General features: G+C 47.0%; 1 protein-coding gene across 1 annotated transcript in view; it reads right to left on the reverse strand.

The window, feature by feature from the left end:
• Positions 1–3,546: 3,546 nt before the first annotated feature.
• HK2 (hexokinase 2) overlaps positions 3,547–23,414 on the reverse strand; it is a 62,657-nt gene continuing 42,789 nt past the window's right edge. Inside the window, exons 6-18 of the mRNA XM_025453704.3 lie at positions 23,298–23,397; positions 22,841–23,024; positions 20,123–20,278; positions 18,584–18,817; positions 17,063–17,367; positions 15,390–15,538; positions 15,044–15,163; positions 11,466–11,561; positions 10,917–11,016; positions 10,637–10,820; positions 9,226–9,381; positions 7,790–8,023; positions 3,547–5,849 (exon numbers count right to left, since the gene is read on the reverse strand). Of these exons, the coding sequence (XP_025309489.1) occupies positions 5,705–5,849; positions 7,790–8,023; positions 9,226–9,381; positions 10,637–10,820; positions 10,917–11,016; positions 11,466–11,561; positions 15,044–15,163; positions 15,390–15,538; positions 17,063–17,367; positions 18,584–18,817; positions 20,123–20,278; positions 22,841–23,024; positions 23,298–23,397 (2,163 nt within the window). The 3' untranslated portion in view covers positions 3,547–5,704. The remainder of the gene's footprint in view (positions 5,850–7,789; positions 8,024–9,225; positions 9,382–10,636; positions 10,821–10,916; positions 11,017–11,465; positions 11,562–15,043; positions 15,164–15,389; positions 15,539–17,062; positions 17,368–18,583; positions 18,818–20,122; positions 20,279–22,840; positions 23,025–23,297; positions 23,398–23,414) is intronic.

The raw sequence follows: 23,414 nt of genomic DNA on the forward strand, positions 1-23,414 counted from the left end.
GCAGAAAAGATTATGAGTACACAGAGATGTTCTATGCTCTTTTGAATGTGAAAAGTGTCAATTCTACTCTAAAAATCGCTAAATTCATTGTAATTCTAATCAAACATTAAGCTGATTTTTCTTCAGAGACTTGGGAAGCATTTTAAAATGTACATGGAGGAATAACAGACCATAAGTAACACAGTCGAATCTGAAAAAGAAAAGTGGAGAAACTTGCTTTGCTAGATATTAAGGCACCTTAGAAAGCCATGGTATTAGAAAGTCAGTTACTTGCTTAAAAACAAACAAAAAAGATCAAGGAGCAGAGACAGACCCTTGTGAACTTAATATATTTTAGAAACACTGCCACAAATCTGTGGGGAAGGGCAGACTTACTAATGACATGAAAAACCAAACCCAAACAAAACTGGACCCTACCTATTATATGGAAGATGCACACCCACAGGGTTTTACACTAACTCTTTTAAGTAAAGGGTAAAACTATACATAAAATTAACAGAAGACAATGTGAGTGGACTATGGGTGAGAAAGGTCAGAAGTACAAGCCTCTGGGTGGATTTGCTTACACCAAAAGAAAGGACTCCTAGTCAACAAAGGATGCCGTGGGCACAAATAACAGACTGGGAGAAGATAGTTGTCATATGTGAGGCAACAACAGACTGTTACCTCCGTCAAACAAGGGACTCTGGTAAATCAGCAAGTGAGAAGAACCCTGCTTAAATAGCCAGCAAAGAATATGGACAGACAGTGAACTGAGGACCTTAAAAAGCTAAGAAACCCATAAAGAGATGCTCCCACTTATTGTAGTGTAAATGGAAACAACCACACAGTCTCACTCTACGCTCAGCACAGTAATAAAAATCAGGAAGCTAGATAATGCCAAGGGCTGCCAGAGATGTGCCGTCGAGGGCTTGGGGGCAGCCTTTCAGGAGAGGAACCTGGCAATACGGGATCAGATTAAGTAAATGCACAATCTGTGATCCCGCTATCCGGATCCTGTGAACGTGCCCAGAGAGATCCTCCAAGGATGATTAATGGGATTTGTGCAAAGACGCTCCCTGCAGCGACCTCTGTGCAGCCAGAGAAGGCTGGGCCGCGCCCTCTGCCCCCGTGGGTCCCTCCCTGGGAGCGCACAGCGCAGGTGCACACCAGAGAATGTGCAGTGACACCAAGGAATGGGTTAGAGCTACATGCGCCAGCATCTATGGGTCTTTAAAAGCGTGATGCTTAATGGAAAAAAAAAAAAAAAAAAGACTTTTGGCCAATAACACTTGTAAATTAAAATGCATGTCCACAAAGCAATAGATGCTTCAGACACACATATAAGTTGCACATCAACACAGTAACGTGACGGCTGATCATGAGTGAGTGCAGAATGGGATAAAGAAATGATAGGGGATCCCTGGGTGGCTCAGAGGTTTGGCGCCTGTCTTCAGCCCAGGGCGTGATCCTGGAGACCCGGAATCGAGTCCCACGTCGGGCTCCCTGCAGGGAGCCTGCTTCTCCCTCTGCCTGTGTCTCTGCCTCTCTCTCTCTCTGTGTCTCTCATGAATAAATAAAATCTTAAAAAAAAAAAAGAAAGGATAAAGGGGAATATGAAGATAAAAAAAGCAAGAAAGATCCTTGCAAAGATGAGAAAATAAATATGCTGAACTGAGGGGAATGAGTAATTTAGCCTCCTGTACCTGGAGCCCAAAGAAAACAAGGCGACAAAGGCAAAAAAAAAAAAAAAAAAAAAAAAAGGTACAATGGGCTTGATAGAAGCTGGAAAAGCTACTTCCCAGCTGCAAGTTAACTGGGGTGCAGACTGTCCAACTGTTCCCCCCACTCACCCCCCACTCCTAAGGAGACATCAGGAGCTGGACAGAGAGGCAGCATGAGGGGAACCAGTGAGCATAGGGGTGGGGGGCTGCTGAGGGTCTCCCAGGGCTGGTGCCAAAATCCCAGAGGTGTGAGGGGTCTGCTGAGGGGATGTTCAGGGAAACACAGTAATCCTCGAACATAGTGTATATATATATATATATATATATATATATATATATATATATATATATAATTTAACAAAAACAGGATCCTGATAGAATGTGGTGTTCAACTTTCAACTTGAAGCAGCGTGCTGTCAACGCTTCCTGTCATATTAAGTGTTCTTCAACAACTCTCATGCTTTTATGGGGTCCAGGCCCCACCCTCTGCTGCTCAGTCCACAGCTTCCCTTTCCAGCTGGTTCCCAGGCAGGCTCTACCAATGGAGACACTGCAGAGAGCCAGATGAGAGGGCTATTTCTTTTCTTTTTTTTAAAGAGGGTTATTTCTAACCACCCTTCCTCCCTGCCCAGTGGCTCCAGATCCTGCATCCCCTCCCCAGCTTTTGGACTCTGTCCAGCCAGAGGGCTAGAAAGGCTTTTTTTTTTTTTTTTTTGCATTGCTAATCTCTGGGTTGCTTCTCCATACTCCGGCTTCTCAGCTTTTCAACACCTGTATAACCAAGCCCCAGAACTAAAATCTGACATAACTGGCTCAGATGATCTTCCTCACTGAACTCTGATGCAGGACAAGTAGACCCATTGTACAGGATGCCCCTTTTCTTTTTTTTTTTATAAATCGTGTAATCATCAATACACTCAGAGCTAAATCTTGGTCTCCAACTATCTGTGTTTCCTCTGTACAAATTTCTAGAAAATTACACAAAACATGCTTTGGATGCATGTCGCCTGTCCCCCCTAAATGGTTGTACCAGCTTGTACTCCCAATAGTGTCAGAGATGTTTTCATAATCTCATTCTCAAACAGGGCCATGTCAGTGGGGGTCAGCAGGGTCTACTGAGGAAAGGATTGCCCAGGTTTGCATTTTGTTTATTGGAGAGAGGGGAAAGGTTAAGGAGAGAACAAAAGGCACATGCTTTTTAGATGTTCACATAAGTAGGGCTTTCTATCCTGAATGTGAATCAAATGCCTAAAGAGACCAGCTAGAGCCCCAGAGTCCCCTGTTAATGGCTCAGCTGAACTCCTTCAACAGTAGTCTACTGCACCAGCCATGCTTCTTCACTGATGCTTGAAAGCTAGAGGCTCAGGGATCCCTGGGTGGTGCAGCGGTTTGGCGCTTGCCTTTGGCCCAGGGCTCGATCCCGGAGACCCGGGATCGAATCCCACATCGGGTTCCCGGTGCATGGAGCCTGCTTCTCCCTCTGCCTGTGTCTCTGCCTCTCTCTCTCTCTCTCTCTGTGTGACTATCATAAATAAATAAAAATTTAAAAAAAAAAAAAGAAAGCTAGAGGCTCAAAACTGGCCTAGGAAAGGTCATCTATCTTCCAGCTTCATTGGAACCATGGTTCTGAGAAGAAAGATATCCAGGGTCAAGACCAAGTCTTGGCCACATACCTGCCAAGCAAGCACATGCAGTCAAAATCAAGATAGGCAATTATTCAGACCAGTCAGGAAGTCATAATATGCCCCACAGATGACGGTACCCTTAAAAATCCTCATGAAGCACACGTTGGCTATTTTGAAAAATGTTAAAATTTAAAAATCCTCATGAACCACACGTTGGCTATTTTGAAAAATGTTAAAATTTATTAATAGTTAACCTCACATAGTTAATTCAACTAGTTCTTTATTATACATGACAACAACTTTACTAGACTGAGTGCTCAAAGATTTGAGATTCAACACTTCCCAGTCAAAGATTGAGATTTACTGTATTTACATCAGGCAAAGCAGCATCAGCAAGGAACTGTCACCTAACCATGGGGACACAGACATTCAAAATGCATTTTCCTTTTTGGAAACCAATGACATAACTAATAGCCATACATACAGCTCTACCTTTAAAAAAAAAAAGGTGCAATTTCACAGACAGTGCCTAATTTTCAAGTTTAAAAGTTAAAATTCATCTCTACTTCTTGGGCATTCTTTAGTGATACGCAGACCCAAACATTGTTCTCAACAAGTATGATACGTGTGCAAAGTTGGGTGCTAGTGAATCCTGTCTTTTCTTCCTCATGATCCTTGATTCCTACTCAATAGTGTTCTAGGGCCATTCCCTCTTTACCATGTAGTCGCAGTATGTGGGTGTGCATAGCTTAGGGAAGACGTGGCTTTCAGATTCAGAATGAACTGCACTCCTGAAAAGTAGAGCATAGATTTTATGCCCCCCTCCCCCCACACCCACCAACAGTTTGAAATAAATACTGTATATAAAAACAGCTCAGCGTTGAGAAGCCCTTGGACAATGCTTCTTGTAAAAACATTTACAAATAAACCAATTTTGCTAGGAGGGCACAAATCTACCAAAGGTGTTGTTCCTGAGGTTTTGTTTGATTGCTTCATTGTTTGGTTTAGGTTTGCTATTAATAATAGTTAGACGGAATTTTCTTTAAATGTTTTTGGCGGCTTCCTTTATCTTCTTAGATAGCTTAAAAATACTACTGGCTGTCCTAATGACAATTCTTAAGCAGTGAGTCTGTCTGAAAGGATTCCTGTTTGCTTTGGTTAAGAGCCCATGTAATATTACCCCAGGAAGGTCTAGACAGAGCAGCTAGTTGCTGTGGTCTCTGTGATCTGTAGACTCAGCTTCCCTCACTGCCTCCTGCCTTCCACATTTCCCAGTCTGCAGGCTAAAAAGGAGCTGGGAAGGAGCTACTTGGCCATTCACTCACCCTGAAGAGGCTTCCCTTCTCTTCCTGCAGGCGAATGAGGTATTTCTAGTAACCTATCAGTATCTTCACCTTCCATCCTGTAACTACGTTCATGGACTACAGAGGCCAAGTCTGAAAAGACCCTGTGTATTTATATACAGAACAAATTGACATATAAATATATTACATACAACCAATCATTACATACAGTGTCAAAATAAAGGAGCAGATGGACTTCATGAACTAAGTAAATTTCAAACATAAATTAAAATGAAAATAGAATTGTTTCCACTTCTGCAGGAAAATTTTAAAAACAGACCAAAAAAGTCTCCCCTGCCCCAAAGGTCCATTGCTTATGGGTGACTCCAGAACCCACAAGGAGATATGACATGCTCTCCAACAGGATGTATCAACTCATGGCCTTGGTTTTGCTTTCTCAGATTCAGGATGCTTTCATTCCAGGAAGAGCATCCACTGGAACCCACCAGGCTTGAAATTTGAGGTTAAAAGGGGACTGCCACGTCGCCATCCATGGATTTCCCTCCATTGCTGCCTCTATGCTTCCCTCTTCCCCCCCAACACCATTTCTGCCTATGGGAGAATCAGGATCAAGCTAACTTGATCTCCAGAGGGATCTCAGAGGAGAAACAATAGCAGCCCCCGCATGCTGGGCGATGCTCTTCACTTAGAAATAAATATCATGTTCAAGGTCCATGGTGAAGCAACCATATCTTTTCATTAGTGTCCCCATCCTGTAGGATGAGACAGGGACATGGAATTTGGTCAGGGGGATTACTAGAGGTTAAAATTTGTCTGAAGTTTTAAAAGAACTGGTAGGAATAGTTGTGACAAATATGAACAAGTCCTTACTTCAAAACATATTTATCTCAAGAGGCCAAGGCTTGGGGATTGAACTCAAAGTGGGTATCCACAGACAGCACACCCAGTCCCACGGGCTCCTCTCTGCCGAGGAAAAGCTGAGGGGCCTGTCTCTGACACAGGGGATGACATCTTATAATTTAAAGTGGGGGAGAGGGGGAACCAGAGGAAGTCCCTTCTGATTTCTGGGACTCTATCGCTGTCCAGCCTCGCGGATGCGGCAGGCCACGGCGGTGATGAGAGCGGCCCCCTTCCCGCTGCCGTCCTCTGACTCGAGAAAGCTCACGTCACATTTCGGAGCCAGGTCCTTCACTGTCTCATGCATGATTTTGGCAAAGCTGCAAATGTTGGGTAGAAGACACAGGAAAAAAAAAAAAGCACCTTAGTCATGATTGATTTGTGTCCTCCGAGGTGAGATCCTAGAAAGTGATGCTGGAACCCCAGGAACTACTAAGATAAGCAAAAGGATGACAGCTACCATGTATGAAACACTGTGTATTGCATATCAGAAAACCAAGGCTTCGAGTGGCTAGCAACATGCCCAAATTCTATGTCACAGCAGGCAAATGGGGAGCCGAGAGCCACTGTGAGGCAACTGAGATTTTGGAAATTGTGCTTTTTTTTTTTTTTTTTTAATTTATTTATTCATGAGAGATACAGAGAGAGAGAGAGAGAGAGAGGCAGAGACACAGGCAGAGGGAGAAGCAGGCTCCACACAGGGAGCCCGACCCCGGACTTGATACCAGGTCTCCAGGATCACGCCCTAGGCTGAAGGCAGCGCTAAACCACTGAGCTACCCGGTCTGCCCAGGAAATTGTGTTCTTAAAACTCATCAGTGGGAAGAAAGATTCAAGAGTCATGGGCACCTCAGGAAGGAAGACCAAGCCCCATGCATGAGATATTTTATTTCCCAGGGGTAGGGATTCACATTAGACCCACATCTAATCCAAGATGCCATTAAAGGACCAGGCTCGGGGTTGTTGCCTGCACATTGTGGTGATCACAGCCTTTCAGTGTGGGACTAGGGAAAGAGATAGTCACCACTTTCCCCAACCGAGCAAGGGCAGGAAGCCCTCATCATCTACGAAACAAGTCTCAGTGCCAGTGCCTTAACTTCTATGTCCCTCTCAGCTCTCAATTCAGACCAAGATTCCCACTTATGAGACATTAATCATTAATGGACTTGGAACTTCAAGATTCTCTTTTTACTTTGTAGCCCTGGGCAAATCTCTCAACTCCTTGGAACAGTCATGGTGAGAGCCGCCAACATTTCAAAAGAGGAGTCTCTCTATCTTCACTCTGTCCCACCTACTGTCCAGACTAGGATGTATCAGCTCTATTCTTCTTAACTTTGAGCTGAGAAGCTTCTAGGGGAAAGGGATTGGGGTACTTCCCGACTTCAAAATGATTTATCCAAAACATATGCAAATAAGTGAAGAAGGGACAGGAACAATGGTTGATGAGAGGAGAGAAGAAGAGAGCTGGAGAGACAGGGAAAAGTATTGAAAGAAAAGGGAATTCAACACTTCCACTCTGGTGGGAGTTCGAGGGACATGTTTCCTATGAAAGAGTCAGACAGTAGGTAGATACACTTGCAGCTTTGTGAGCAACCACTCTGCCATTATAGAGTGAAAGCAACCAGAGGCAACACTTATGTCACGTGTGGGCACAGCTGCATTCCAATAAAACTTTATTTATAAAAACAGTCGTGGCTGCAGTCGGCCAGCCCCCACACCAGACTGCAGAAAATACCTCACTCCAGGGTTCCAGCATCCGTTTCCTAGAATGTTCACAGGAGCACTGTTTGTAGCAGACAAAAATCTAGAAATAACCCAATATCAACTAGCAGTACAAGAAACTATAGTAGACTCATTCAAAGGTATGCTACCCAGCCCTGAAAATTAATGACCTATACCCACATACTTCAGTGTGGATGCATCTCAAAATTATAAATGCTGTGTAGGAAAAGCCAGTCATGAAAGGAGAGATGTAGAGAGAGAGATACATGGCAGAGGAAGCAAGGGACTAAGTCACCAGAGTACCTTCCCCTGGCAGAGGGACAGGGGTGTAACCCTGAGTCCTCCAAGCTGGGTGGTAAAACACAAGCCTACTTCTGGTTATTAACCTTTAAACTAAAGTGTATGTGTTATAGACACGCATTTTAGATGCTGGGTGGTTTGCTAGAAAATAAAAAAGGGGGAGAAAGAGAAGGGAATGCAAGGAAAGAAGAGATGGGGAAAGAAAAGACAGACGGGGCGAGTGGAGGTCAGGCACTCACTGAGGATGGAGCTTGTAGAGGGTCCCATCCACGCCCACTGTCACTTTGAGGGTGTCCAGCCCACGGTTTTCTCGTATTTTGTCCACCACGGCGGCCATGCCTGCACCACAGAGCTGGGCTGCCCGCCGTGCCACCACAGTGCACACCTCTTTGACAATGATGCTGTCATCACAGGTGCTCTCGAGCCCCAGGTGGTGCAGGATGGCACGGACCTGCAGCAGGGCCAAGCAGTCACTGCGGAGTGGGGGTGGAGGGAGACAGCAAGGGGTCAGTCACATACACCAGGGGCCTGGCCAGGCGGCAGCCCCCAAAACACAGCTCCTATGTTTGAAGCAGTCTAGGAACCTGTGCCCATCCCACTGGTTTGTTCCTGAGGTTTTGTTTGAGCCCCTCCTAAGTGTGACAGGAGCACAAAGAAACAGCTCCTATGTCCACTTGGCCTGGGCAAGGCAGGGCACTGCTACCATACAACTGGTACTTAAGAAAAAAACAGGAAATTCACTGTCTAGTTTTGCACTCATTTGGAAAGAATAAAGACAGTGATAATGCCTGTGGTTGGCCTTTTCGGCTGCAAAGCTCTCTCATACCCATTTCGTTTTTGTTCACGGGTCAACAGGACCAGCATAGACCTCTGTTCTATCTCCACTCCCCCACCCGGGGTGGTCTGATAGTTACTCATGTGCTCTTTATGAAATAAATGTAAATCAAATTTTAAGAAGAAAATGAATTTATTCTATCAAGGGAACTGTTTTAGAACTCCAGAATCAGCTTCCTGCACACAAACGGACATGCAAACTCAAACATATTCTTTTTATTCACTGATACAGATGCCCTAGCCGCCACCCCCCCCCACCCTCCGCCCCACTCAGGCTGGTCATCCAGTTCCTGGTTTTCCATACACCTGAGAGTAATGCACAGCATTAATTTTTAAAGGGCTCTGAAATTCACTGTTCTCATTTGGAACAGGCTTTGCTGCCGTTAGACTGGAAGAGGGAGGTACTGCTTTAATGAGCTGCCACATGGCCTGATTTCTGATTGCCTGACGTGCCAACCTTCACTCAATCCTGCTCGTCTTATCGCCATGGCAGCAGTTAAAAAGCGCCCTCCTGCCAGGCGCAAGTGCTTTAATAGACTATATCCTCTGTGTGTTCCAATTTATATCGTAGAAGCAAGTTTCTTCCTAACTTAGATGGTTGACCTAAAACCCAACAATATTACTTTGCATGGGCTCCTGTCAGTTCAGCAGGATTTTCCATGCTTAAAATGCCAACTATCCATAAGTTACTTTAACAGTATAGATATGAATGTCTCTGCTACCAAACTGACCAGTAGATAAGCCATGCCCTAATCTTACTTGAGCTATGGAAATCCTTTCAGCTTGTCTGTCCAAGAGAGGGAGAACACAGTCCCACCCTACCCCGGGCCCAAATTCTCACCTCTCAATCTGAGACAGAAACTTGGTTTCAAAGATTCCTCTTGTCTTGAGCCGCTCAGAGATGCGGCCACGGAAAAGCAGCCCACGCTTGGTGAAATCGATGAGGATGTTCCGGACAATCTCACCCAGGTACATTCCACTGATCATTTTCTCGAATCTGCAATGCAGGTGATGTTCATGGAGGTTACATAGGAAGGTGAGATGCCCAGAGAGTTAGCAAGTAGAGGGCATGCAGATTCCCACCAAGGAAGGAAGTCCCACTTGATTCACTTGGGCAGGATTCCTGGTATCCATACACACTGACCCACAGCCTTCTTGAAACTGACAACAGCACCTGCCTGAGGCCCATGGGGTTCCCTGGGATCATCCCCATCTCCTGGGCTCAGCACCTTCCAATGCTTCCTCCCAGCTCCTTGAGCAGGAAAACATACCCAAAGCCCTCCTCCAAGAAAAGGGCAGGATGCTGAGTCTTAATCGTGAACTTCCCGAGGTATTCTGTCTGCATGCTCTTTCCAAACCATGACATCACGATCACCCAAGTAACTAGAGCCAACTGGAGATTCCCTGTCTTGTCCACTAGAATTGAATGGGACTACTCAATGGCTTGAGGATCTTCTGGCCCTGCATAGTGCTTTTTAAAAAGTTGAGACCCCCAGTTTCAACCAAGATCCCCATCACCACTCCATCTTGTCTCACCCTTTGTTTCATTAATGACACCTGTCTGGCCCCTATAAGCATTTTGGTCTGTGACCTCTACTTTCAACAAAAGTATATTCTGCAGAACTATGGCCCTTGATTAATCCAGTTAGGAAACACTATACACACCTTCCCAGTGGGAAGTGTGCTGGATCTTATACTATCATCCCACAGCTCAGATCCCCTCTCTGCCAGGCTGGGGCTGGCCCTTGTCCAGTCCTGACAATACAGAGAGCTACATACCGCATGGATGGAGGAGGAGGAAGAGACACAGTCCTGTCTGCTTCCTGTTCCTCTCTCTGCCACACCAGCTTCTTTATCCTACTTCAGCAGATGGCTGTTTTCCCTCACCATCCCAGACCTAGGTTTTAACCCCCTCTCTCCTGTTCTCACAGGCAGGGGTGGGGAGGCTGCTTCTAGCATTTCCTTGTTCTGTGTTCCTCAGTGTCCCCCTTTCATGTCTTTTTGTCCCTCTAAAACCTATGTGACCAATTCCCTATAGGAAATGCTCCTCCCAACTGAGCTTTGAAAGTGTCACAGTCCAGCAAGGAGAACTTTCCAGATATATTTGACAAGAATCTTTCTAAGAAAACTTCCTCTCTTGGGAATTCTGGGATCCCAGTGTCCTGGGATTTGCTGCTGTAGACGATCTGATCACTTGTGGCCATAGTTTCAGGGTACCCATACCAGGACCCACATGCACCAGGGGTGCCTACCTCTGTTTGCCGGGGTTAAGGGAGAGCTCATCCACAGCCACATCAAACTCTGTGCGGATGTCGTCAAGGCATCCATTGTCCCCGAAGGCCCCCCATTCCATGTTGACACACATCCGACCCTCTTCCCCCTCCACCAGCTCCACGTTCCGCATCTCCTCCATGTAGCAGGCATTGCTGCCCGTGCCTGCCAAACACAGACACATCAGCATCTCGTTCAATACCATCCTCCCCTCACCCGAGGCTGGGGGTCGCCGCCCAGGAATGACAGCCGGGTCCTTACCAACAATGAGGCCGACTTCACAGTGAGGGTCTTCATAGCCACAGGTCATCATAGTCCCAACTGTGTCGTTCACCACAGCAACCACGTCCAGGTCAAACTCCTGACAGGGTAAAATCAGATCCCCAGTCCACACCAATGAACCACATTTTCCTTCAGACACTTGTGCAAGGGAGATTCCTATGTATATGAAGTGTATTTTATACAGCAGAGCTGATTCTCTTTTCATTCAGGTCTCTACTCAAATGTCACCTCCTCAGAGACCTCCCCTGTTTGTGCTATTTGAGGGTGCCCTTCCCTAGCCCACTCACCCTGTCCTCACCCAACTTCATTTTTCTTTCACAGCCCTAGAGCACCTGACATAGGCTCATGGGTTTGTTTACAGCACAAGAGTTTGTTGTGCTCACTGCTGAATCCCCAGTGCCAAGAGCAGGGTGGGCTTGACACATGGGGGACACTCAGTCATCACTGAAGGATCACATTAATTCTTCCCCGAACCCACTGCCCTCCTTTCAGCACTCAGGTCACTACCATAGGCCATGCCTCCCCCACCTCTCGCCGGTGGATGGCTTCCTTCAGCAGAGTGACCACATCCTCTCCCTCGCAGCCTGATGCCTTGAAGCCTTTAGTCCACTTGAGGAGGATGCTCTAAAAATCAAGAGCACAGATGAGGGTGTCAGAAGAGGGTTCCTGTGTGATTCCTACAGCCTGGCCAGGCTTCCTATTCCCACCCTCCCCAGGTCATACGGGGCCCCTTTCATAACCAACCATCTCTCCTACACATGACTGAGCACCTACTATGCATGCGTTCTATCATTTAATCCTCACAGCAAACTGGTGAAATGGTTATCGTTACCAGGCCCATTTTCTTGGTACCTGCAGCTCTGGAGTAACCCTGCCCAGGGCCAGAAGCTTGAAGGGAGAGGAGCAGGACCCCCAGCCTCACCGACTGCATGGGCCCCAAAACACCACACAAGCACTCCTGCCAGGGAGCGAAGTTCTATTACATGTGTTTCTTTCACTGGTAAAAGCAGTTTGCTCTGTCCTGTTCTATATTTACATCAGAAGTCAGAGTCTGTCTCTTAATTGTCAAATTTCAGTAGGGCATGAACAAGTGCCCTGACCATAGTTGGGTGACAGCTGGGCTTCATACCACCCCTATGAGGGAAGCACTCTAGGCTCCTCAGAGCACCCCCATGAGCCACTGTTTTTAATGTGGCCATCTGTCATGTCACAGGGGAACAGAGAGACATGGTGGTTTTACATGTGGGAGAACTGCTTCGTGTCTTGTCCTGACTCCCTCTTTGCAGTTGTAGCCCATCAGGAGACAAGCATTAGGGACTCCTGAGCCCCATCCTGCAAGGCCAGAATCCACACATGGCTGTATGCTCACTATCCACCCACCAGCATGGTTCCCCAGGCCTTGCTCGGCATTTTATGGCCCAGCAAGGGATCACAAGCCACAAATCAACCTGGATGCATCACACTGTGTTCAGATCCCAGGAGATTTGGAAAAACAAGATATAATCTAAGCCAGTGTCCTGCTTTACATACTTATATCCTAACAACTGTGTGCTCACCTCCACCTAACTCTCTTGCCTACAAATTAGCTTCACATCTCTAATGAAATTTTCTATTTGGCACTCTCAAGTTTACAGAATGACCAAATAACATTATTCCAGGTGGTCCTTAATAATGAGATGTGGAAAGGTGCCTGAAGCTGGGGAGACTTGCCCCAGGCCACCAGGTGGTCAAGGCAGCTTTAAGTCTCTGGGCCTCAGCACCTGCTGATTTTCCACTCAACAGGATGATCTTACCAGAGCAGAACCCGGTTTACAGACAGACCAATGACAGAGAGAAGAACTCAGCTTCTACGTTATTTGCTATTAATTTTTACAATGCTAGACTATTCACGTGCTCCCTAGAGAAACTTAGAACATACAGAATGAAATCTAATACAATGATCTGGAGTCTTATAATTCAGATAAAACAGTGAACATGTTCTTGAGCCACCTGATAAATACATAAAGATATATACATGTTGGCATGAAAAGTAAGGTGTGTCTATTTAAGAATATTTCAGTATGAAAAGCCTGGAAGCATATATACTGGAGTACTATGTTCTCATCTTATGAATTATAATTTTTACAGGCTTCTATATTGTAGAGACTATCTTTTTCTTAAAAAATTTGTTAGTCTTACCATTAAGTTTTTTTTTCCCATATCATTGCAATTTCTTCCAAAAAAACTAGTTACTGCTAAGAGGCAGTGCATGGCTCAGAATTTGTTAACTATTTCCCAACTGTTGAATAATTGGATTTGTTCCTAATGCTTTCATTATAACATGCAATGTTTCATTAAGTATCACAAATATTTATCTTCATGTTCCCTTCGGTAAACTGATGCAAATGGAGAAGGCTTTGAAAACCCAATGCATCGACACTGAGAACCATAATGTTTCGAGACAAAGAAATGAGAAATGCTGGGGAGAGGGAATCAGAGGAAGGTGGTCAAAGGTACAAGCTTCCAGTGATAAGGGAAATGCTCAGGATGGAATGAACAGAGCAAACACTGCTATACAGCATATTTGAAAATTGTGAAAGAGTAGATCCTAAGAATTCTCATTACAAGGAAAAAAACTTTTTTAGCTCTTTTTCTTGTTTTTTATCTATATGAGATGACAGATTTTTTTTTGAGAGAGAGATGACAGATGTTAACTAAACTTACTGTGATGATCATTTCACAAAAGATGTAAGTTAAATCATCGTGCTGTTATCCTTAAACTTACATGGTGTTCATGTTACCATCTCAATAAAACTGGCAAAACAGAAAAGCAAAGAGTAACACTGCCCTATTAACACCGGACAAATGGTGAGACAGATGTTGGGAAATATTGGATTAGGCAAGGGTTTTGATTGTAGGACATCCCAAAACCTCCACTAGACTGGCGCATATGATGAATTTAACTCAGAGGGGAGTAGGAGGAAGCACTTACGAAACTCAGCTGAGCAACATCAAGGCTGCTATTCCAGGATCCTGTGGCAAATGCTGGCCTCTCTTCCCCACTGAACCAAGCTCCCTGTACCTGAGATGTTTCCCACTTCTGTGCTCTCCTCCACACTGCCAGGCCTGTCTGCCCTTCTTTCCCATCCACTCATTCTTCACACTTGGATGATGATCCAAGTCTTCTTCCCAGGTATGCGCTTAGGTTAAAGTCATACTGTGCAGCCTCCGGGCTCCTGTACCTGATGGGTGCCCTGTTCCCAACAGCAGCTCAGGCCTTCCTGAGCTTGCTCACTTTACATCAGCACAGTCTGTGTGTGAGCCCCTAAAGCAGGAACCATGCCTTGTGTACCCTGGCCACTTTGTCCACTGCATACGGTCCATTCGTAAACAGGCAGGTAAGCATCTAGAGAACCAACTGACACAGAGAGACAACTGCTTGGGCAATAGTATCCTAACAACCAATATGCTGACTGTCAACCCACAACAAACCCAGGCCTGGTACTCAGCTCTCTTACATTCCCAATACACCATGTCCAGAATATCTGAGCACACCAGCTCTTCATTCACGGAAGGCAAGTTGAAAAGGAATGAAAAGGGAAGCAAGGACAAGAACTAGGGCATCTAAACAACAGGAGATGAATGAAAATGTCCCACAGGAGCTGGTGGGCACCATTGAGAACAGGGGCTCAGATATAGGAAATCAGAATTCAAATCTTAGCTTGGCCACTCTTAAGCCTTCTGATCTGGTGCAAGATACTTGACATCTCTTTTGTTTTCCTTTCTGCAAAATGGGCATATAAACACCTACCTTATATAACTGCTGTGAGGGTTAAATGAGATAACACATAGGAGGAAGCCTAGCGCAGTGCTTGGCATAAAGTGCTGCAAAAATGTTCACTGTTGTTTATATTTTGATTAGCATCATCGTCATCATCCCAACCATCGTGACCTACTTAACCTCCACTAGCTCCAACTGAACCATTCCTTTCAACAGGCCCCTTGTCACCTCTGCTTACTCATGCCCTTCTTCCCTCCTTTCAACTCAACTTTCTCCCCTGCTACAAACTCTGGCTGGGGTAGATCGACAAAGCCCACAGGCAAGCCCTCTGGGAAGACTCCATTACCTCATCCAGGCTGTTCTGCTGGCAGGGGAAGGAGAAGGTGAAACCCAGAGGCAGGGACACGCCTTTCATGCCCATGTACTCAAGGAAGTCGGCGATGCACTGGACAATATGGTCAAAGAGCTGCGGGGAAAAGTCAGGCTCTGAGGAAGAGGCCCTGCCCACGAGCTCGGGAGGTTCCACTCAAGAGAAATGCAAGCTCGGGCACAAACCTGAGTGAAGACCAGGCCAGGGCCCCAGCCCACCTAGCCCTCCTTGGGACATTGGGTGAGCAGAGAAAGCATTGCCCTCCTGGGCGAGAAGCAGGTATCTACTGGGGTCCCCTCCCAGAGGTGCCACCTTGCCTCACCTCATCCCCAGTGCCATGCATGACCTCCTGCGGGATAGAGTAGATCTTGTTGTGCATCTCCACGCCGCGTCGCTTTCCATTCTTCACACGCACCAGCAGGACCCGGAAATTGGTACCTCCAAGGTCCAAGGCCAGGAAGTCACCTTTCTCTAAAAAAGAAACCCAGGAAGATGATGTGCTGCAGCAGTGCCATGTCACCACTGCAGAGTGACAGTCGCAAGCACTTTCCCCTAACAGGCACCTCCTCTGGCAGCCCCTCAAATGGACTGTGTGCTCCATTTAACAGGAAAGAAAATAAGATCCCTGGGACCAGGGCCTTGCTGTCTCCTTACTGGTCCTCAAATGAGTTCAGATGGCCCCAGAAGCCACAAGGAGGTCTGCGGGACTCTAGAAATTGTGATACATGATACAGTACACTCAGAAAATCTAGGGGCACCTGGGTGGCTCAGTCGATTAAGCGTCTGCCTTTGGCTCATGATACCAGGGTCCTAGGATGGAGCCCCACAGTGTCGGGCTCCCTACTCAGGGAGGAGCCTGCTTCTCCTTTCTCCTCTGCCCTTTTCCCTGCTCATGCTCCCTTACATGTGCTGTCTCTCTGTCAAATAAATAAACAAAATCTATTTAAAAAAGAATTCTAAACATGTCATTCATGCTTAAAGGCCACCTTATCCTATCTTCTAGAATAGAGAAGAAATAACAGAGTTCAACTTTTTAAGGGAAATCTTTTTACATGAAAAAACCCTCCTTTGTTGGGCAATCCTAATGTGCTACGTGCCTCAGAAACACCCTTCATACAACCCTCAGGCAGCCCTGAGGAGGACACATGGCTTTTCCCCCTGGTGGAGGAGGCAGACCTGGCTGAGCTAGGTTGAGTCACTCACTCAGGCCCACAGGCCAGAAGCCGGAAGAGAAGGGACCAAGGCCCAGTCCCTACCTCTGGCACCCGTACCAATGTGTGACACTGGCCTGCTCAATGTTAGTTTTCTCTGAATTGGGAAAAGATCACCATGTCTCAATTTGCAAGATCCAGACCATGGGTCAGCAATCTTGGTCTATAAAGGGTTGGGCAGTAAACATTTTAGTCTTGTGAGTCACAATCCCTGCTGCAACCATACAACTCTGTCACAGTAGTGCAAAGCAGCCATAAACAAACAATACGTAGACAATTGGACATGCTGTGTATTGGTAAGACTTTATTTAAAAAATTAAGTAGTGGGCCAGACTTAGCTCATGGGCCTTAGGTTTGCCAACACCTGACCTAGGGCTTATAAGAACTGAACCTTAAACCAAAATTCCTGGGTTTGAATCCCAGCTCTACCATTTTCCAGCTGTGTGATCTTGGGCAGGTCTCTTAATTTCTCTGTGCCTCAGTTTTATGCCATACGTCTTAGTTTGTTAACAAAATTAATTACTAATCTCTGTTAACAGTTAAAGATTAAATGCTTACAGAAGTGCTTGACACATAGCAGGCATTCAATAAGTGTTTATTATTATTATTCAATTTAGAGGAATGCCTTGGTTGAACTTACTAAACACTAGAATCTCCTAGTACCGTAGTTGAAGAAACATGTTCTGGTCCAAATAGCCAATGCTAAAGCTAAGGGAGTGCCTGAGGCCTGAACATCACAACAAAGACCCGCCACAGTGAGCTGGGTAGCAGCTGCACCGCATACCTGTGCCATCAGGGGTGGCGCACACGTAAGTAGGCAGCATCTTGACGGGGGCAATGGCATGAGTCTCCTTGCTCAGACCTCGCCCCATTTCTACGTTCATCCTCCTCTTGACCTCCAGTAGCTGCTCGCGGCTCAGCTTCAGAGACTCCAGGGTATTCTGGCGAGCTCGGTGTTGGTCAGCCAGCCGGTAGGCCACTGCCGTCACCATGGCCGCCCCCTTGCCACTGCCATCCTCGGAACGCAGGAAGCGGACGTCACAGTCGGGCACCAAGCGCCTCACGGTCTTGTGAAGACGTTTGGCGAAACTGCAGTCACCGAGACAGGGTAAGAGATGTTAGAGTCAATGGGGCAAAAGGCTGGCCGCCTCAGCCCCAAGGTCAGGAGGCACCTACAGGAAGCAGATGAATGGACTCTCCCTGCCCTCCCAAGTTGGCAGTCAACACTATTAAAGCTCACATATTCATCCATGACCACCCTGGCTGGGGGAAGGGAAAAGGATCATTGTCAGAAGGCACTCCCCCCTGCACAGGGTCACATTAAGAACTCCCCTTCCCACAGGCCACAGCTCTTCCACCCCATACATGGGCATCGGAATCAGGGGACTCTGACACCAATGATGATTTGGCCTTCGGTGCTCATTTCATTAGATGCTGCCTGGGAAAGACCCAAAACAGAAAGAGGAGAAGCGCTTTTCTGGACTTTGGTCTCTATGGCCAATTAGTAACAACAATCCCAAAGGTGCCTGAACAGCTCAAGACAACAGGTGTGTTCAGCAAGAAATTCTCGGGTGGTAGCTGCTCTAAGCCCTGGTCTCCAGGGCCTTGCTGTTCCAGGTATGGTCTGTGAGCAGCACACCAGGGGCCGAGACACAGTGTCAAGGGCTGGACCCTTCTGAATCAGAATCTGTCTCTTAACAAGATTCCCCAGGTGATTCATGTGCACTTTCAAGTTTTGGAAGCAATGGATTAGAAGACCAATTCAGTTAACAAAGGCATGCTGCACTGGCACTCGTATCTGATGAAAATGAGATAAGTGAGTACCATAGAGAGAGCAGCCAGGACCCAAATGAAATTTGATTATTTTGATACTTGGGACTGAAGGGATCAAATGTGGAGGGGAAGTGCCAGATTATTCAATGCCCAGGTCAGTCAGACAGACTGAGCTCGGGTGTCCTCTGGCACACCACCTGAATGGACCCTCCAGAAACATGAAAGTCAAGGAAACAAGTGCAAAGAAACCCAACTCCTCAACAAGAGGGTGGTAGACAGAGTCCCATGGCCAGGAGAGCCTTGAGTGCAACTCTAGTCATTGGGAACCCTCAGGAATCACCTCCAAGCCTGCCAAGGAGGACATGCTCCCAATCCCCACATGCCCAGCTGGGAGCTTATTCTACAGAGCCCCTCAACTCCATGGTCCATCACCACCCCAGGATGCAATATGGAGTTGACCGTGGAGTTACTAGGGTCCTCTTTCAGGCCTGTCAGGGGCCCCGTCACTGTGGATTCCAGCACACTGACTCACTGTGGGTGCTTCTTGTAGACGGAGCCATCAACCCCAATGGTGGAGCGCAGCCGCTCCTCGCCCTTGTTCTCCTTGATGCGCCGCAGCACGGCTGCCAGGGTGGCTGCACACAGGCTGGCTGAGCGTGTAGACACAATCTGGCAGACTCGGTGAGTAGCCACGCAGTCCTCCTGTGTCGGGTCTATGCCCAGCCGCACCAGCACCTCACGGGCCTTCCGGATGCCATCCTTTTCCCTGGGAAGGAGGACAGTGTGTGAGCACATGGCCAACCCACTGTGGCCAGTGGGAGGGCAGGCTGCAGGCCGACAAGGAAGCCGCTCAGCGCCAGCAAACACCATCTCCCAACAAACACCGCCTTCAGGGCTCTGCCCATCAACGGAAAGGCAGAACAAAGGGGAAACACAACAGAGCCAATGTGAGGCTCCTCTCTCAGACACACACACTCATACATTCACACACACATACACAGTGCTCAAGTGCTTCTTTTTCCCAATGGGAAAACCAGTATTTTTTATGCACATACTATGTAAGGACAAGGCTCTGCTCTTATGGCTTCACACACCAAGTTTTGTGTGTGTGCGTGTGTGTGTGTGTGAGAGAGAGAGAAACAGAGAGAGACAGAGAGAGGAAGGGGGTGGGGAGAGAACATGCTATGTTTTTCTATCTAGGGGTAGAAGGAACAGTGTCCCTGCCACCAACCACCCAGCTGCAGAGCTCATTTTCTATGAAGCAGTCAGCTCATTGCCTTTCACAACAGAGCAGGCACTGCTTTAACCTGTGCTAGAGACTGTGCTAGTGTCTGCTGCCATGAACTTAGCAGTATTCTCAGGGGAACTAAGTGCTCTCACAAGCATGCATTATTCCGTCCCCTTAGCGTTTAACAAGCAAGCACAATTCCCTCAAGAGTTTCCACTTGAGGTCACTGGAACTGTTTCACTGTTCCCTCTAGCATCCAAATCCCTTCCTCTCCACATCTGGTCCCTGAAACAACAGGCTCCTCAAGCGACAAGTGAAAGTCTCAAGAACAGGAAACTGAGCCCAAGTCTTTGAATACTGTTAACTGAAAAACAAGATTCAGGCCATCCTCACTCAACCATGCCACTGTGTGAAATGCCGGCTTCTTCTATACCTATTGGAACTAAATGGGTAAATCTTAGGGCCATCGAAAGACCTATTCTTCTGTTATAAAGCAGGACAGAGCCCTTTTGGAGACTCACCAACAGAGAAAGAAATGTCAGAGCTTCAGGAGAAGAGAAGGAAAGTAGATACATGAGTCATCAAGGGCCCACTGGGAGCCTCTGGCATTAAGCCAAGCCCCAGTCCCACCCATGTAGCACCAGAAGCCACCTGGGTAATGGACAAGGGTACAGACAGTCTGAAAAGTTAAGTCAAGCCACATGCCTGCCAAGGACCACATTGCACAAGACCTTCTTGCTGTCCAAATCTGAAGGGTCAACACCCAGCCCCCCTTTTTCATTCCCTAAGGGCCTGTCCACTCTTCTGGAGACCCAGCGAACAAAGAGGGACTTGGAAGCTTACCCTTCGATATCTGAAACGTCTTTGGTCTCAAACTGGCCAGTAGCAAGGAGCCCTGGGCTGAGCTTCCCCCCGAAAAGTAGCTCTTCCTTGGCCATCTTCACCAAGATAAGCCTCACCAGTTCTCCCATGTACATCCCACTGATCATCTTCTCAAATCTGCAGGGATACAGACCAAACAATAAATAACAGTCCTTGCTCTCAATGAACTCACAACTTCCCTATGAAGGCAACATGCACACACGTGAGGTTGATGCACAATTGTTAACTTGTGTGGCACTGCTGGGACTCAGATGTTCAGGGAGGTGACAGCTCAGGGGAGGCTACAGGATCGGAGCATCTGGGCCATCTCTGCAGGCAGGTGGGGCTTTGAACTATGGAGGGAAAGGGCCGTTAGCAGCCAAACAATATCCAGGGGATTTGGAACATTGTAGAACAGCCTGAATTTTAGGTTAAGTAACTATTGTGTAGGGTATTGACTTAATTTTTTTTCTCTAGCAAGGAAATACTTTTTAAAAATGAAACCTTATGTAGAACCTCAATAGTTATACACAAGAGAAAAAAAAGGTCAATATGATCAAATTAGCGGCACAGGCCCAGCAACATCTCACACTGCCCTCCCCTTGCAAGGTCATTTGTGGATTCCTAGAAAACAGTACAAACAACCCAGGGCAGGATTAGGTCAGATTAGAACATCAGATGGTCGTGGGAATCTGGGAGTGGGAAATGTTGGAAGTTTCTGAGCAGGCAGGTGACAAGATAAAGGCATGTTTTAGAAAGACAGAGGGCTGCCCCCAAGCTGAGAGCTAATCAGCTAATTAATTTTTTCAACACTAGGTGATGCTGTTTTCTTTAGAAGCCAGGCTTTCAGGCTCAAACTGTGTGATAGGAGAAACTGAACCTTCTTCAGCATTCTCTGTGGCAGCAAAGAATGCCCTTTCTTGGTATCTAAGGATCTGGGGTCTGGAGAGGAGGCCCCCAGGGCCAGCAGATGCTACCTAGGCAGGGCTTCAGCGAAGAAACCCAGAGCGAGGGTGTTAAGGGGTTACGACATCATCTGGTACAATCTACAGGAGGAAGCCGGGCCCTCAGGAAGTGACCCAGGGCCAGGTGTGGCAGAACTGGAACTAAGTGCGGAGCTGACAAAACTGCTTGAGCCGAGGGTGCACTTACAATGTCCAAGCCCTAGCACAGGCACGCTGTGCGGGAGGCAGCCTGGCTTTTACAGGCAGGAATTCGTGTATCTGCCTCTGCACCTTCTCCAAGTAGCTAGGTCTGTAGAAGATAGGGAATGGGTCCAGTGGGACTCTGAGGTGTGGGTGATTTATAAAAGCTTTTATCTCAGCTTTTTAAAAACACTTTCTTCCCGGCAACATTTAGGAAAATATTTATTTAGAAATACATAAAGAGTGGGAAAAAGTTCCTACTGGAGACCAATGATGACTTCGGGGCTACCATGGCTGACACTTTGGTCTATGTCCTCCCAGACTTTTTGATTTATCTAAGCCTGGGCCAATGGTGTGTTGTCAAGGCAGGGTTGGCAATTGTCTTCAGACACTTTAACGGGCATATGGCTCCTCTGAATGGCTTGGGTGTGCCTCATTCTTGGAGGCAGACATTGAGTGAGTGACTTTTCAACCCATAGATTTTCACCAGCCATGGCAGACATAGCCAGGGTGTTCCTATGAAAGCTACAGATCAGTGGACTCATGCTTCAGTATGTGGGAGAAGCTTGTGACTTATATAAACCATGCCTTGAGGAAGCAAGGACTCTCCCTGTAAAGAAAAAGGTACCCCATTGCTGAGCTGGCTGATAGAGTTGGGTTTTACTCTCTGAGCAAAGATCTATGCTAGAAGGTTTCCTGCAACAGTCATACAGCAAGAAGACCAGAGGGGACCTGAATTGCTCAAAACATTTTGTAATTGCCTTCAGAGCTTACAGCAATCCTTGTTTCAAGATCTTTAATAGGGACATTGGGCCAATGTTGGTGTAATAATGACAGCGAAATAATGTTTTGTAACAGTCAAAAATAACTAAAAATCAAGTCCAGTCAGGCTGGAGAGTATAATATTCAGGGTGCAAAATGTTGGAGGCCCTCCTGGTTCAGTCCACCCAAGAACCCCTGCTGGGCCACAGGTTCAGGGAAGTGGCCAAGGAGGTTCCTAAACCTACTTTTCCACAGGCCTCGGGTCTGCCTAAAGCTGGTCCAGCTCAGCTCCCGGACAGCTCTAGTAGAGGTTGGAGTCACAGCCTCAGCCAATACATAGGAGGCAATTGTCATAGCCTCATCCTCTGGGCAGTGGCAGGGGTGGGAGCTATGAAGATAGCTTTCAGGAGCCCTAGGCTTGGCCATCTCACGATGACTTTTCCTCTGTGTCTCACAAACTGTTTCTTTGGACAACTTACAAATTGAAGGTGGAAGAAAGAGCAGGGCCAACAATTAGCCTTCTAAAATGATGGCTCTGAAGGACATAGCCCAATTATTACCTATAATCTGGTCTGTCTGCTTGTTTTGTCATTTTTAGAGCCCTCTCAGCAATTTATAGTCATGATGCGTGTGATGAGCACATCATTCCCATAACCAGGGGGTGCCCTGGCAACCTTTCAGGATGTAAGACTATAAAGCAAAAGTGAGAACCAGCCCCCAGCCCTGGTCAGCCCGCACCAAAGTTCCTGAGCCCACCCCCATGAGCCCACTGCACACAGGGGCTGCTCCTCACAGTTGTTTCCCGGGGTTCAGGGAGCCCATGTCGATCTCCTGATCAAACTCAGTGCGGAAGTCATCGAGTATGCCGTCGTCTCCAAAAGCCCCCCATTCCATGTTGATACACATCCGCCCCTCGTCGCCCTCCACCATGTCAATGTGACGCATCTCTTCCATGTAGCAGGCATTGCTGCCCGTGCCTGGCCAAAACAAAGGACTGCTTAGTACCCACTTGCACCAGCCTCTCCCCCACCCCCCAACCCCCTCTTATTCCTGAGGCTGCCCAGGAATGCATGTATCCCAGCATGACCTAATCCACAACCACCCCCAACTCTCAAGTCCTGGCTGAGGCATACCATGATCTTCTAATATGAAGTATAAAGAAGCATCCAGGCCATGACGCCTTCTCCTTTTCCAGCCCACACCCCCATCCATTAGCCAGCACTGACTCCCCATACCTAGTGTTCACTCACCTACAATGAGACCAATCTCACAATTCTGGTCATCATAACCACAGGTCATCATGGTCCCAACTGTGTCATTCACTACGGCCACAATATCAATATCAAAGTCCTGCAGGGATAAAAGGG

This window comes from Canis lupus, chromosome 17 (genome assembly GCF_003254725.2).
Source record: "Canis lupus dingo isolate Sandy chromosome 17, ASM325472v2, whole genome shotgun sequence".
NCBI lineage: Eukaryota > Metazoa > Chordata > Mammalia > Carnivora > Canidae > Canis > Canis lupus.